This window comes from Semicossyphus pulcher, unplaced genomic scaffold, assembly GCF_022749685.1.
Source record: "Semicossyphus pulcher isolate SPU_LCO1_2020_fin unplaced genomic scaffold, fSemPul1.0.p SCAF_6, whole genome shotgun sequence".
In the NCBI taxonomy this organism is placed as follows: domain Eukaryota; kingdom Metazoa; phylum Chordata; class Actinopteri; order Labriformes; family Labridae; genus Semicossyphus; species Semicossyphus pulcher.
This window is the reverse complement of record NW_027211737.1, coordinates 3,724,236-3,740,640: the sequence shown is the minus strand read 5'-3', so window position 1 is coordinate 3,740,640 and position 16,405 is coordinate 3,724,236. Positions and strand designations below refer to the sequence as shown.

The window sequence follows — 16,405 nt, the reverse complement described above, 5'->3', positions numbered from 1 at the left end:
ACCTGATGTTTCTGAGCCATTATTCAGCCTTTATTAAAAAAACAAATTTATCAAGAAAAGAGAAGAATTTGAGCAATCGTTCAAGCAATTATTTGTTTCAGGTTGGACTGTTGGATGGATGCTGCAATATAAGAATCATGTGTTGATTTCCCTCCCTCTCTGTTACTTCCTGCTCAGAGGCAGGCGATGGAAAGGTCGGACAGGAAGTGAGTGTTGAAACAGACGGGATAAAAAGGGATTAATTATGTGATCGAGCTGTTTATTGTTTGTATCAGTGGTTGTTTATGTTTGTGAATTAAATTATATTTTGTGTGAATTTTTGATTTAATAATTGTAGAGGCCCTGAGAGATTCACAAGATAACATGGTCCCAAAATGTATTTCCAACGTATGTGTTTTTCTTCGATCAGCTGAAGAATTTAGTGGTTGAGGTTGAAATAAATATCCCACTTTTGAATTTAGATACTGATTAATAAAACCAAAAGACATCAGCTGAAACACTGTCAGAAAATTTAATATTTACTGCTTCAAGCATTTTACTCTTTCCTGACGTAGCTGACATGGAAACGAGGAGAGAGAGAGAGCTTGGACACAGCAGTGGATTTTCAATAATGTTTCCAATTTCAAATAATTTCTAAGCCCAGGACCCCCCGACCAGAACAATATATTTCTGGTGTATTTAAAAGCCCTTTTATAGCCCTGCAGAGCTGCACCTTGCAAAGACCTTTAAACAAACGGACAATAAAAGCTCTTCCTGAGGTGAACTAACTTCATGCAACTGTTGCTCATTTCTCCCTCAGGGTTTAAAACGAGCCAGACATGTTCCTCCTGACACTGACGATATTTGTAAGACTCATTTTTCACTTTTTCACGCTTTGTTTTTACCACTAATGTCTGTTCAGTGTGTTTGTCCCTGTGTGTTTTGTCCTGCAGGCCGTGGACCTCATGTCTCATGTGAGATATCGAAAGCAAATTTGTAAAATTGAATGGACAAATCACCTTTTTCTATCTGGATAATGTGTTTGCACTTATATGATGACACAGAGGCACTAAGTTTCTCTGTTGCTGCGGAGGACGGATACTGGTGATGGATTCTCTCTGGAGGTGAACCTCACAATCATGTTATCCTACCCTGGCAAAGCTCGGTTCACCACTCGTATCAGATTTGAGGGGAAACATCCAAAAACTGGTTTAAAAACAGACTTGCAAAGAGGACTGGTGTCTGTTTTTGTTTATTTTCCTTTTCTTATATTAACCTAAAAAGAATAATTATAGGAATAATAATAATAATAACCTAATACATTTACCAGCAGGTAAGAGGTCACGTGTGGAGTGTGAGGGTCACAGAGGTTCAGGCCTCCTTCAGGGTCTTTCAGTGTAAACTGCTGGAATTTTAAAAAGCATCTGTTTAGATGAGAGTGCATCTGGTGACATTATATGTGATGTGTTCACGGTGCAGTCCCTCCTTACATGCTGGATGAGGGTGACATGTGAGAAGCTCAGGTGTGCTGCCTGCACCTCTGTGTCTCTGCTCGTGTGTGTGTTAAACGTGCACTAAGAATGTGTGTTTACATGTGTGCGCCGGCGTGGACGCTGCACGTACAGTGATTAGGTGATCTGCTTTCTGCCTTTCATGTGTTTTTAGTCTCCTCTGCTTTGTTCCCTTTTTCTTAATTACAGCCCAGCTCTCCTCAGAGAGCGTGTAACCCACTCCCCACTTCCACAGCAGCATCCCATTAAAGGCACGCACCCCACGCCTCCCCTCTACCTTTATGCAGAATACAATTAAAAAGCGGGAGAGATCAAAAAGATGCCAGGAGCCTGACGAGGGTGATGTTTTTCTGAGAAATGCAGATTTGTGTTATTGATGGCTGCCCCGTTTGGAAATCATTACGGGACACGGAGTAATCAGTGGAGCTGCATCAGCGATTTAGTCGTCGACAAGCAGCAACACCACCCCCTAACACACACACACACACACACACACACAAGGGCATATGCTTTCAACAAACTATTTAAGTTTGCTTTTCACACTGTTTATTAGTTCCACAGTGGTTATCAGGATTAGTGCACTCTAAACTTGTTGTTGCAATTAAACAGCAGCTTTACAGTAACCAGAGCCCAACACCAGATCACATCCATAGTACTTCTATTACACGTCACGTGTGTTCTTCCTTTGTGCCGGGCAGAGACTCATCCAACAGTCTCATTACTCTCAGTTTCAGTCATTTTCATAGAAGAACGTTTGGAGGGAAATTCGGATGTTTTTGGTGATTAAGAATAAAACATAATGGCCACATGTGATTGGACATGCAGAGGTCATGCCCCTGGTATGTTGTTAGGTGTTTTATAAACGTGATGTGGTTTACCTTCTCTGAAAGATAGTAAATATCTGATGCTCTAATTGCAGTCATTTTAAGTTCAGTATTTTGGGCTGAAATTGCTGGGGCGGTGCTTTGAACACATCACAGTATAGTCAGACGCTCATGTTGAGAAATAAAACATTAACAGAAAACATAAATACAATTAATAAACAAAGTATTCTTGATTGTTGGTGTCTGGTCAAACTTTTGATGGCTGTGATGCAGACTGCACAATGTCAGCACCTCCACAGCCCTGCTAACGGCCTGATGGTAATATCATGATATTATATACACAGTGTATGTCTTCTTGTGCATGAACATACTTTATTATGACGCAAAAAAATAATAAAGAACCACAAATGTGTCTACAATCAAGTGCAGATAGTGAAATGTACCTCAGTATAAACAGTGAGAGGAAATATCACCATAAATATATCACACAGCTTAATGTGAGCCTTTCTGCAGCCAGCACTTTAGAAACACCAAACAAATAGCAGCACTACAGCTGTTCAACGGTTGTAACCAAACTTAGACAAAAGTTGCAAAATGTAATTAATTGAGATTATTCCCTTCAGATATGGATGTGTATTTGAAATGATGCAGCCTCTCTTTATTAACAGGGATCCTGAATGAACTGTTGAAGCCTATAAAACTGAGCAGAGCATCTGGAGGAGGGAACCTTTTCATTTCTACTTTTTACATTAAACAGACGAGAACACTCTGTGTCATGGGACAAACTGATGGATGTATACAATATAAAATAGAAGTGATGCTTCGCTCACAGTAAACTGGTGACTGGTGTTGGTGATGGTTTGCCTTTTGATTATCTTTCTTGCATCGTTTTATCTTCCAGCATTGAAGATGTGAGTCTACTGCCCCCATGTTAAGAAAGGAAGCTGTGTGTGTGTGTGTGTGTGTGTGTGTGTGTGTGTGTGTGTGTGTGCTTGTGTGCATGTGTGCGTGTGTCTGTGTGTGTGTGTGTGTGTGTGTGTGTGTGTGTGCGTGTGCGTGTGCGTGTGTGTGTGTGTGTGTGTTTGAAAGAGAGCAGGATGTGTTGGCTGAACTGTAATTAATTCAGTTTTACCTTTTTAAATAAATGTACCATAGATGAATTAAATATTGGACCATTTGAAGCAGCGCAGCTCTGCCTCTTCGCGCGCTTGATTCCGTTGTTAATTATCATATTGTAAGTTTTTTCCTCCTCTGCTGTGAATATTGTGAATACACATTACTGAGGATATTCCAACATATAGCTCGTGCAGACCTCCGCCTATATTTGCATAAATCTCCTCTAAAATCAGTGTAAACGTGTTCTTTTCCTTCATACTGAGTTAATGAAACAAGAGGAACGAGCCCGTCTGCCTCAGATACAAATACATACAAACTGATATTTTTCTTCTTATAATCTTACACTACCAGCTCATATTATATTTCATACACGCCCGCAGACATGCCCGCTGCCGCTATGTTTAATGTATAAAGCCAGCCTTATAGCAGATAGAAAACGCAGATGATAAATATGCATGTATTCAATTAAGGGTATTACAGAGGAGCTGATTTGCATAGGGATTTAGGAGCTTAACATCATATTTGTGCTATAAAACTTCACAATAGCCTAAACGCGAGCTGTTAGGCGCGGGAGGGGGCAGGACAGGTATTTTAAAAAGGGAAATAAAAGGAATTAGAAATACCAAGGAAACGGAACATTTTTAAATCTGATACTGTTTCAGCGTCTAAATCCGCATCTGAAATATTGTTTTCAAGTAGTCAAAACAAAACAAAACAAAACAGAATGTTAATGACCGGCTGGGTTTCGTTTTTAATCATTCCTAACTGCTTGAATTGACTTCACTTTCAAACAACAAAAGCCTGAGCTGCTGATGTGATAACGTGTAATTTTCTCCCACACCGCTGTAACTACCGTCTTTTGTGTGCAAGATCAAACCTCTCCTCCGGTCCTCAAACACGTCCTCTGATGACGAAGTCCACTTTCCCCCTCCCAATTAAGAGCAGAGAGCTAATTAGAATGAGCGGATCCGGGATCAGTTCACGCGTCACGCTGCTGAGCCAAAGTGCTCGCGCGGTCTGCGGTGGAAAAACGAGACTGAAGCCGCTGGTTGCACATCACATCAGTGGCAGAGGGGAGCTCAGGAGAGGAAGCTCTTTCTAGGAAATTAATACATTTTTAAAGAATAGCATCAAGCATGATCAAATGTGGGGATGATGCCAAAATGATCAGGTCACTAACGCGGTGTTCAAGCACACTTTCTCCTCCCAGCGTACTTCTCTGTTCATTTTATAACCTGATATTCTCGCGTTATTTTCCTTGATGTGGTTTAAATAACTCTGGAGAGGAGTGGGATCTAATTATGACTTTGTGGAGGCCTTGTTTTTCTGTCTTCACACAAATATTAATAACCAAAAAAAAAAAAAGCTTAGCCTGTAGGAGCGGTGAGATGAAATTATTCATATTTACACCTTCATCATACACTAAAGGCCAAACGTGCAATGACATGATTACTTAAAAGTTGCGGATACAGTTTATGAGAAGCTAAATTACGATTCAGTGTCAGAGAAAAATATTTATATATTTTCATGTTTTATATGGTTCGATTTGTTCTTTGATGAACAAAAAACAAAACAAATTTAACTATTAAATAATGAAGTCTGTGTGCTTCTTTATTTTCTGGCTGCTCTGACTGACTTTGGGCACTTCAGTCCTGTGCGCAGCCCTCGGTGCCATGGAGAGGCTGAGAGCAGCAACAGTGCTGTGTGGAACCCTCTCTGCGCGTCACTGGAGTAAAGGTCCCAGCAGACCTGCTCTGTGCGCGCGGAGACAGACAGCTCCAACACCTCTGAAGCCTGAAACTCTCCTCCTCTCACTCTTCTTCTCTTCCTTTAAATCAAACCTTTCAAACTACAGCTCGGCGCACACAGATCAGGGGGACGGTGTCCGAAGGTCCGTGCGTAACGGAGGCAGAAGGGCTGCTGCTCCCTCAGACCGGTCGGTAAAAGTAGCCAAACAGTTCGGAGACGGCGGAACAGCCAATGAACATAAATGGTGCGTCGTGACGCAACAGGGCCCCGTTGATAAGGAGCGGAGAGTCCAACCGGGACCTGAGAAGGAGGAACGGCGGTTTTGGGGGGCCAGCAAACATTCGCCTATCATCAGTCAACGTAAAGCCAACTCCTCCTCTTCTGCTGTTACGCACATGCATGCAGCCTCCCTGGCAAAAGACAAAACATTAACTAAACAGACTACTGTCAAGAAAACTGCCTCTCCCCGGCGGCCGGCGGGATTTTATAAAGAAAAGGCTGTTTGTATTTTCGTTTTTCTACTTTTGTCTTCAGAGAAAAAGTAGTTTGAGCGACATAAATCTGCTGCTGTAAGCATCAACTTGGACTGTTGAACCAGGAGGAGGGAGGAAGCCTCTCTCACGGGCTCCCTGTCAGCTATTTTGGACATATCTTTTTGCTTCTTTCTGACTGTGTGATGCAGTAAACGGCTGCAGTCCTGCTTTGACAGAGTTACTAATAGTTCTGCAGAAAAGGGAAGAAATTACCGAGTGCCTCGCAGACTGTCGAATCCCTGAAATATTACTTTCGGCAAGAAGGAGGCATCGGTGCTGAGACCCATGCAGCGGGGCTTCCATAGTTGGTATGTTTATTCACCGTAAATGCAAAAAAAAACTGAAATTGAAATTGATAATAACTCAGAATTAATATCACACCTGAGAGAAAAAATAGATTTCATTTAGAGGAGCGGAATCTGTGCGCTTATTTATGAATTAATCATAGCTTATTAATAATGAGAGCTGCAGAGATTCGGATGACGGTTTCCATTGGCAGATGAGACGTAGTGTGGAGAACACGTGTCCAATTTTTCCCTCATATTTTTTCCTCCCTGATCTGGATTTCTCACTTGTCACGGCAAGAAAGGAAAACGTAAAAAAGCGAGAATTGTGAGTGGCATTATAGCGCAGCCTCTGATGGACATCTTGGCTTGCAGATCCGAAGAGAACAGTTATAATATCCTCCCTTCTGCGGCGACGATGCTCTTCCATGGCCTCCCTGGAGGCGACGTGCACGGTGTGGTGGAAGAAATGGACCGGAGAGGAAAGAGCGAGTCAGCAGCCATCAGCTCAGCCATCGATATGGGGGAATCAGAGACGGTAGGAGAGACTCATTCGGCCCTGTCGGCTTGTTAGCGCAGGCAGCATGGCAGCCTGCAAACATGTGACAGTGGCTGCACTCTCACAGCTCCGAGCACTTTGATTTAGCTCCTTTACTTACAAATCAGACTGAAAAACTGTCCGACAAATGTGCCAGCTTATTACTGCGGTTTAAAGGCCGGCAAAGTTCCTCCAACAGGCCCAGACATTGTTCAGGAAAAACTTATTTTAGTCTCAGTCAGAGCTTCAACTCAGAGCTGAACAAATTGCAAAATAATTACAGAAACAAATGATTCAACTGTTTTTAATATTCAGCAATTAAGTTCTGTAAATGTGCATTTTATTGTGAATCCAAAACACAGTTAATTGTGGGGGAAAAAACAGCGCATTTTAATGTTTCACAGTCATAAAGAAAATCTATTCCTGCACAAGTAAACGAACCACAGCAGCAAAACCAGGAAGCAAACTGTTTGATCTAATTTAAAAAACGACGATTCTGTTTTTATTTTCTATTTTAAAAACCGTTTGTAATTTAATAACAAGAAATAAATATCAGAATTAAAGACGAGACTTTAGTGACATTTAAACAAAAACTGAAAAACTAAAAATAAATTAGACCCGCATGAGAAGATGGACATTTTAATTCAGCTTCTTTTTCATTTGCAAATTAGTTTGTACGTGCATGTGTGCGTGCACATGTATGTGAGTGTTTTGCAGGCCTCAAGAAAATGGAATTTAATTACTTATTTATAAAACCAAATTTGTAATTGTACATTTAAAAATACATATATCATTATCAGTATTATTATTATTATTATTATTATTATTATTACTATTATTATTATTATCAAATAAATTAGCAGCACAGAGATCTCCACCTGAACTAACTCTATAATAATCATACTAAACAAAAAGCGTGTTCTGCTTCTTCTTGGCTCCTTTAAAATGACTTTTTATGTTTTTTTCGTAAACATGCTGCTAAAGAAATATCATAATAATACTCTTGCCCAGGCAGTGTATAAGTGTATAATTCATATTATCCAAGTCAGTGAGTCGTTCATTCTCCTTGCTGTAACAACAACATTCGTGTGTTTAATGTCGAACGCTGAGCTCGTAGCAGGAAGTTTCCACCGTCCTTTTCTGACAGAACTCACATTTGTATTCTATAATTAACATGATGTTCATGAGTAGTATTATTGTGGTTGTTGAGAGGAGAATACTTTTAAAAATATTTCTATAATCTTTATGTGACTGCTGGCTGCGTGAGGTTGCGTTTTATAATGTTGTAAAAGAATAAAGCGAACATCCTTCTGTTACTATCCAGAGTGCTTTTTATCTTTTATCTGTTCTCTTAGGGTTTAACGTGAGACTGTCAGGCTGTCATAGAACCCTCTCCCTTGTATTTCTGTCTTTCTTACATCATGTCCTGACACTGTGTCCTCTCCATGTCGACCTGCAGTCCATGCCGTGTATGACCAGCGAGCGCGTGGCTCTATGCGCGGGCTGCGGCAGGAAGATCGCGGACCGTTACTACCTGCTGGCCGTGGACAAACAGTGGCACATGCGCTGCCTCAAGTGCTGCGAGTGCAAACTCAACCTGGAGTCTGAGCTCACCTGCTTCAGCAAGGACGGCAGCATCTACTGCAAAGAGGACTACTACAGGTAGGAGAGCGCACAGGGCCTGGAGCTCACAGCCCAGCCTGCAGAGTCCGGGAGTAACCGGCTTCAGGATTATTAAGTGACTGTCTTTGAAAATTCATGGACTAAAACACGTGTTTCAAATGAAGGTAATTGTTATTGGAGAAGATTAAATCAAATAAAAAGTAACAGCACACATGAGCAGGGGTGGAATATTTTTCCAGCAATAATTAGTTAGTAAAATATTGATTGGTTTAAAAAAATGTTTTGTTTCAGAAAAATGCACGATTCTACATTATGCATGTGTCAGAGCTCACGAGCTGATAATATCGCTGTGACAACGCTGATGCTGACATGTTTGACCGGATGACAGATACAATGATGAGCTACAGTCTAATTTTACTCTTTGTTAGATACTTCCATAATGTGCCATTGTTTCTCTGAGCATCGCAGTGCAGCCTATAGGAAACTTTACTGTGTGTGCTGCTGAAACTCTCCTGAAACCCTAGAAATGAAAGAGCTACATTCAGGTTTAGCAGCTCTTCAGGGGAGCATGACCCCCACCCCCCTCACCACCACCACCACCCCGAAACAGCCCCCCAATCAGTGACAAGGAAGCTTTAGGAAACATCGGCTTTATTTCTAAATTAAAAATGTAAAAATATCAAAATGACTCGTGAGGTTTTGATTAAACGCCAAACACGTTGCCTAATATACTTAATGCATTAATTAACAGTCCGAGTCAGGCTGTCTGTCTACCTTTAGGGTTAATGGGCAAGAAAACGTGGGCTTTTGGGTGCGCAAAAGTTCTGGTGTTTGCGTAAAGGCGCACCAGTGTCCGTAGATCCAGTGTGCCCTGCTCTGTAGCCGAGCAGCAGGCCTGTCAGAACCCGCGTCCAGCCGCTGATCACGTTTCTGTGTTGTCCGCAGAAGATTTTCGGTGCAGAGATGCGCTCGGTGCCACCTGGGGATCTCAGCCTCGGAGATGGTGATGCGGGCCCGAGACCTGGTCTACCACCTCAACTGCTTCACCTGCACCACCTGCAGCAAGATGCTGACCACCGGGGACCACTTCGGCATGAAGGACAGTCTGGTGTACTGTCGGCTGCACTTTGAGACTCTCATCCAGGGAGAATATCAGACACACTTTAACCACGCGGACGTGGTCCCGCACAAAGGCCTGGGCCCGGCCAACACGCTCGGACTATCCTACTTCAACGGCGTGGGGACAGTGCAGAAAGGCCGGCCCAGGAAGAGGAAGAGCCCGGGGCCGGGAGCCGAGCTGGCGGCGTATAATGCGGGTAAGAAACACTTTCATTAAAACGTTCCAAAACAAGAATGATAAATGTTTCACATACATGCTGCTGTTAATTAAAGGAGGGCAGAGTAAATGATTTTATAATGAGTATAATTCCTTCATGATTTGTCCAGTTTGGGTGAATTTTCCTTAAAAATATATTTTAGGATGTAAAACGCGAAAAAAGAAAAGTGACCGAATAAAAAAAAAAGGGGGACATTGTAAAGTGTTTCTCGCCTCTGCGTTGTAATAAAAAACAGCGTGAATACGAGCTGATTAAGACTGACAGCTTTCATTCATGAAGAACAATTCTATAGGGGCTTATTTTTTTATCCACTGCCGTTAACTTTACTAAAATATTTCCAATGGGAGCCAAAAAAAAACGAATAATAAGCGTAATAAAAACGCCACAGAGTCACGAGGTATTTCAAACACCCGGAAACAGAATGTTTCGCTTCATTTTGAGTTCAGAGAAACTTTGCTTTGCTTTATTTTTATTTTATTTCTGAACGAATCATCGTGTTGGAAGTTCGTTGTGTTTATTATGATCCTATGTTCTGTGTGTTGTGCACTTTGCATTGTTTGTGTTCATAGAACATAAAACAGTGTGTTTCCATAAAGCTAAAGCTCTCTGTTAGAAAGCAGACTGTTTTAGACCAAAGATCGTGCACCAATAAGCATGAACAAACTAAAATAACTAATTCAAAGTTACTAGTGACAGTGGGAGGTTTGTCAGCAGAGTCCGGCCTCTAACTTCACTTTGTGTCACAGTTACATTTATTGCATTTATGTATGGATTGAAATTTTCTTCCAGCTTCAGATTACACAAGCTCAATGAGCTGCAGCAGGCCAAACAATTCTTAGTTTTTATAATTTAAATGACTCATAATTAAAACTAAATATCCACTTATAATCCTGGTTTTTAATCATATTTCAGTTCCATCAGTCTGGAAAATGTTTCTAATAACGACTGTTTTTCTGCCGAGACTCTTTGGGGGATAAAACAGAAAAGTTTTTTGATGTTCCGGCTTTTGCTTTCGCCCTTTTCCACTTGTCAGGCTCCATAGACATCTACAGACCCGAACACCCCCCCTCCCACAACCACACACACACACACACACGCACACACACACACACTGCTGGAGACTTTTTGCATTGGGACCAGGCCAAACTGGGTGTGTAGCAGAGAGATCAATGTGATTTGATGAGTTATTCACTGGAAGAGAGAGCAGCAAATACAAGAACTCTCTTACAGCACAAGTCTCACAGTGATGCCCTGACTTTAGTTCATTCTCCTCTCGATTGTTGACAAAGTGTTCAGTCAGAATCTAATGATGGCAGAAGCTGAACTTTTCCTGTCATGATTTTACATCTTTCACTTTATTGATTCACATGTCTCCAAACTTTTAACAATTTTAAATAAGCTGCAACAAGTGAAACAGCTGTGTTCATCCTCACTCTCACTACAAATGTCTCCTTATATTTCCTCCTGGATGAAGTGATTCTCTCCTTAAAGAAGAAACATCACTTCCTTTATTTTAAGATGCTGTCACTTTTATGAACAGTGCTTTTTATGGTAAAAGAGAGGCTGCTGTAAAAATAAGTAATTTACTATAAGAAAATACTATTTCTTAAACTTTAGGAAGAACAGTTCAGTCATGAAGGTAGAAGAAATTAAGCCTAATGTAAGAGTAAGACTTTAAAGATGTCCTTTTTTATCGAGTGTGGGTGAATAAACTGAAGAAAAGACAAGAAAAAAACAGTTTGTTTAAAGGAGAGTGCAGAGGCAGTGCGCCCTCTTCTGTTTCCAGCCTGAAACAACACGAAAGCTTCACCTGAGCGGTCACATGAGAACATGTGTCGACCTGAGCAGCCTGCAGCTCTCAGATGGTCTGAACATGAATGTGAATTAGATGTTGTGTGTGATGGATGAGGAGGAGACGAGCAGGAAAACAGGCTGCTTTCTGTTAAAACGCTGCAGCATATGCTCCGGACAGAAAGCAGCATTTGTTCTGCCTGGTGTGTATCGGCTAATTAAGTGAAGTGTTATTCTGGTGCTTTTCACTCACTTCATATTCATCATTTGCAGCGTTCGGATATTGAACACGAACTGTTATGCATGCAGCAACACTTTGAGCGTTGCCAGGAAATTTGCAGGCTGAGATAAATACATGTGTTTTGTGTGTGTGTGTGTGTGTGTGTGTGTGTGTGTGTGTGTTTGCTCAAGCCAGGCTTGCACCTCCTCCCAGGACAGAGAGACATGTAGACAGGACAGACAGAGAGCAGAGAGGAGGTGCAGAGAGGAGGGTGATCTGCAGCTGGAAGACGCAGCTGTCAGGTCACAGTGTCACCTGAGATCAGATTGATTGTGTGGAGCTAAAACACACACGTTTTCAGTCCCAGTAACCTCAACCAAGTGTTTCTTTCCTTCTTTCTTTCTTTCCTTCTTTTCCCCCTTTCTCTCCTTCTGTGTGTTTCCTTTATTTCTCTCTCTCTCTCTCTCTCTCTCTCTTTCTTTCTTTCTTTCTTTCTCTCTTTCCTTCTCTATGAATGTAGCGATTATTGTCACTCATGCACATTGTTGCCATCCCGACTCTCATGTGTTGTTGCTTCCATATCCAGAGTTTTGGAGATTTCTTATTGATTAAGTTCACTTTGCTCTTTGATCTCTGGGGTCATGAACATTTGGGGACCTAACAATTGAAGTCATCTTAAACGGACACAACCAATAAGATGTAAAGGACTACAGGAGTCAGAATGTCTCTGATTAGTGGATCCGAGTTCTGTCTGTCTAACCGGACCTTCTCTCCTCTTCCCTGTCGGCCAGCAGCGCTGAGCTGCAACGAGAACGACGGTGAGTCCATGGACCGGGACTCCCAGTACAGCTCCAGTCAGAAGACCAAGCGCATGCGGACGTCCTTCAAGCACCACCAGCTCAGGACCATGAAGTCTTACTTCGCCATCAACCACAACCCAGACGCCAAGGACCTCAAACAGCTCGCCCAGAAGACCGGCCTCACCAAGCGGGTCTTACAGGTAACCACAGCAGCCTCTAGCTTCAGATGAGACACACACACACGCCAACAGGGGTGAAAGAATTTCTCTTGTTTCCAATGCAAATCAGGCTGCGTCCAAGTGTCAAATATATGAAGTGAGCTTTTCCTGAAAGAGGCCAAATCTGCTGCTTTTATTCAGATAGTGCTGTTTTTTCCTTCTTGGAGGCTTTTCAGGAAACTGAAGCTGAACAGAATCAGAGATGTTTTTTGATTTCTTTTCTACCCTTTTATTTGTGTCCCAATGTAAATAAAAACACATTCAAAATATAAGAAACGGACTTTAAAAAGCTGCACTCAAATGAGGTTTTCTTATAGGAAAAACAATCAGCTATAAGTCTATGTGCGTGTACACATTGGAATGCCAAATTACCTGGAAATGAAAAGAAAGCCATAAACAACAACATGTAATGTATTTGAGACGAGGACTGAAGGATGAAAAACACAAAGCTCTGTAGTTACAAGCGAAGAAAGAGAAAGCACAACGGAGCGTTTGATTCCCACAAAAGACGACAGCAAATTATCTGGGGGACTGAGAAGAAGAAGAAGAAAAATGAGACAAAAAGGTTTCTGAATCAAAATTTTTCTGAGAAGGGAAAAAAAGGAAAAATCATCCCGCTGCTTTAATTAACGCTCGCAGAAAACAAAGCAGTCGTTTTGCTTTGATGCGTTCGAGTTTTCATGCCTGTTATTCCAGCTGAAGCGCCGGTTTCCCATGGCTCCGTCATGATTCCATCGCTAACACGCTCCAACACTCGGCTCGGCACAGACCGCCGCCTCACTCACCACGTCTCAGATCCTGCTTTTTATTACTGAGAAGCAGAGCAAAGATCAAGTTTGAGAAATTCAAATTCAAATGTGAAAATAAATTAACACGAGGGACACTGAGGAGGACGATGGTTCCTAAATTGGGGCGCAGGCTCTGATTGAACAGGTTCTCGGGTTCTCGGAAGGAAGAAACCTTTGATTTCAGTGCATTTTAAATATGAGAATAATGATGACTGCTTTCCCTATGCAGACTTTAAACTGGTCCATAGCTACCTTTTCACAGCATCGACACAAACAAGAAGCCCGGCTCTTTATTTTAATGTGCAAACATAAAGGAAATATTCGATTTCTCTGTGGATACCACCACATTCCTCTCTGTGACGACACAGTAAAGACTTCTCTTCACAGTGTAGGAACGCTTTTTAACTCCACGCTGTGAATCTGCCAAAACTATCTGAACAAACCCGGAGAGAAGCTCACACTCAGAGTGGGCTCTAAACAATCGGAGGGAGGCTGGGGGTGCTGATATTAATGTGAGTCTTCTTGGAGGTCCGATATGTTTCATGACCTTATCAGTTTGTTTTTTGGTTTGGCACATTTCTACAAACTGAATGAACGAATGTGTTTTATTGGAATAACTTCCGTGTGATCAGCAGGACGACATGTTTTGGTCCTGCCTTGGAAACTGTTACACAAAGGATTCATGAAACTGTTTCCTGATCCGTTACAGATCGGGTTGAGGTTTGCTCAGGTTCAGGCACAAAGTTGTCCTGGTTCAGGTTACAGAAAGATCAGGACACTCACCGAACACATCCAAAGTATTACGGCCTCCTTTGGTCTCCACTGAGGATGGATTTGTTAATGAGGAAAACACAAAGTATTTCATATATCGCCTAAAAATGCGTTAAAAATAACACTCACTTCCTGTTTTCTATCACAATACATCTCTGACATCTCTGTACACCTCTAGTTTCCAAATGTGTGTTTAGCTGCTAAACGCTCCACTGTGTTCACCAGTTAGTCGCTTCATCTGTCTGTCTGCTGCTTGATGCTCGGCTGGGTAGTGTACAGTTTGTTCAACATTGCTGCAAGTCACTAAACTGCTCAGCAGAGCTAAGGGGGAGAACTGCACATTCACAGCTACCCTCCAACACAAAGCTTAGAGCCAGACGCCAAAGAGCCCGACTCCCCCGGTCTCGCAGACTTTGTGGCCGTGTTCCCTCACTGGACTTTCTGCAGACTTCCAGAGGGCTTGAGTTGGACTAAAGATGTCTTTAGTAGCTGAGACAGAGAAGGCAGTCATCATGTCTGTTTGTAGTCGAGTCAGTCGTATTGTATTGTTGTGGATTAGCCGGGTTGTAATAAATCAGCATGCTGCAAAAACTGACAAGATTACAAGCAGACATGATGTTCTGTGTGTTCACTACAAACTCTGTAACATGCTTTAGACATCTGAAGTGTATTCAAGTCTAAACAAATTATAGTTACTCTGCTAAAGCATGCAGAAGCTTTGTTGTGATCACTTAACCAGAAAGACTTTGACAAAGGCTGCACATGGTAGGCCTGTGGTGTGTGTGAAGGTCAAAGGTTTTCCTCCCTCTAGTATCATAAGAGTAATTTGAATTCTGTTTATACACTAAAAAAATTATATTCATGTAATTTTACAAATCGTCTTTAGAAAAGTGTCCTTGTTGCTCCTGATAACCCACAGACCTCGCAGGGGGACTACTTTCTGCCACAGAATTGATCCCTGTGAATAAACTAACGCAGCCGCAGATATTTTCTGTTGCTGTGAGCTTTGACGTCATCATCATAACCTCAACAAACACATGAAAAAACATCTGTATGGACAGATACGTTTAGATGTCAGTCAAAAATATAGTTTGTGTGTAATTATTTATTCCACCTTCATTAAGAATATTTACTTTGTTTCCACAGGTCTGGTTCCAAAACGCTCGGGCCAAGTTCAGGAGGAACCTGCTGCGGCAAGAGAGCACAGGAGTAGACAAAGCGTCCGACGGCTCCACGCTGCAGGGAGGGACGCCGTCGGGCCCGGCGTCTGAGATCTCCAACGCCTCCATGAGCCCCTCCAGCACCCCCACCACCCTCACAGACTTGACCAACCCCACCATGCCCACCGTCACATCCGTGCTCACCTCAGTGCCGGGCGGCATGGACGTCCACGAGTGCCGAAGCCCATCACAGACCACGCTGACCAGCCTCTTCTGATGGATGAGCCCTCCCCCCCCCTCACCTCTGCTCCACCCACCTGGATCTTAAACTGAGCACTGTTGACTCCTTCGGACATTAAATGGATTAGTAAAGAGAAGGTAATGGAAAAAAAAAGAATTTCTCTCTGAGCCCATTAGAGACTATTTGCATAGTGAGGCGGCCGAGCCTCACAGATGGAACAGTTGTTGTTATTTTGATGTTGTCTTGTCGAAAAACTGAGGAGACTTGATTTGCATTTTTCAATGTTTACAGAAAGAGACTGCGGAGGGAAGAAAACTGCTTAATTTTTGGAAATTTGTTTTTTCCAGCACAGTATTTATGTTGTTGTACAAGAGTCACTGTTAGAAGGATTGTAAAAAATTCCTTTTTTTGAAAATCTGAGATTAAACACAGGTTCAAATATCCTCCGACTGCCCTGTGCCTTACAGTCCTTCTCTGCTGTTTGTCAGAAGTCCAGCATGATGAGACACGAGTGATCTGACCTGCAAGAGAGAGTGCAGGGGTAATCGCCTCGTGTGTGTGTGTGTGTGTGTGTGTGTGTGTGTTACGGTTAGTTCTCTTTACTTATGGCAAACTAATCCGTCTACTCGTTCCTGATCCTAAAGCTAGCCTAAATTTAATTAAGAAACTTTTTTGTTCATGCTGTTATCTGTTTCAGGACGGTAATAAGTCCGTCCAAACATTTCATTCTGACCTGCCTGCCTACCGACACACCTGCACACACTGCCTGTGTTGTCACTGCACTCGATCGGAGTCCACCACAAGCCAGCATGCTAGCCGAGAAAGGTAGTTTAGGATGACGGTAATGCCCTTTCGCTCCATCTAACGCTCTCCTGTTCAGTCGCAGGTAACGAGGCAGCGCACCTTCATGGGTTTAAGGGGG

At 42.3% G+C, this 16,405-nt stretch overlaps 1 protein-coding gene across 5 annotated transcripts; it reads left to right on the top strand.

Moving 5' to 3' along the window:
• The first annotated feature begins 5,934 nt into the window (after window positions 1-5,934).
• lhx2b (LIM homeobox 2b) lies at window positions 5,935-15,898 on the top strand. 5 transcript variants are annotated; one of them, XM_069682935.1, is made up of 6 exons: window positions 5,935-6,020; window positions 6,372-6,534; window positions 7,994-8,196; window positions 9,103-9,473; window positions 12,297-12,505; window positions 15,229-15,898. In XM_069682935.1, the coding sequence occupies exons 2-6, from the start codon at window positions 6,415-6,417 to the stop codon at window positions 15,517-15,519; spliced, it is 1,194 nt and encodes a 397-aa protein (XP_069539036.1). In that variant the 5' UTR covers window positions 5,935-6,020; window positions 6,372-6,414; the 3' UTR covers window positions 15,520-15,898. The 5 variants fall into 5 exon arrangements, with proteins under 5 accessions (XP_069539036.1, XP_069539035.1, XP_069539034.1 ...); XM_069682934.1 differs by lacking the exon at window positions 5,935-6,020 and having other exon boundaries at window positions 6,156-6,534; window positions 9,106-9,473; window positions 12,300-12,505; XM_069682933.1 differs by lacking the exon at window positions 5,935-6,020 and having other exon boundaries at window positions 6,156-6,534; window positions 9,106-9,473.
• Window positions 15,899-16,405: the final 507 nt, after the last annotated feature.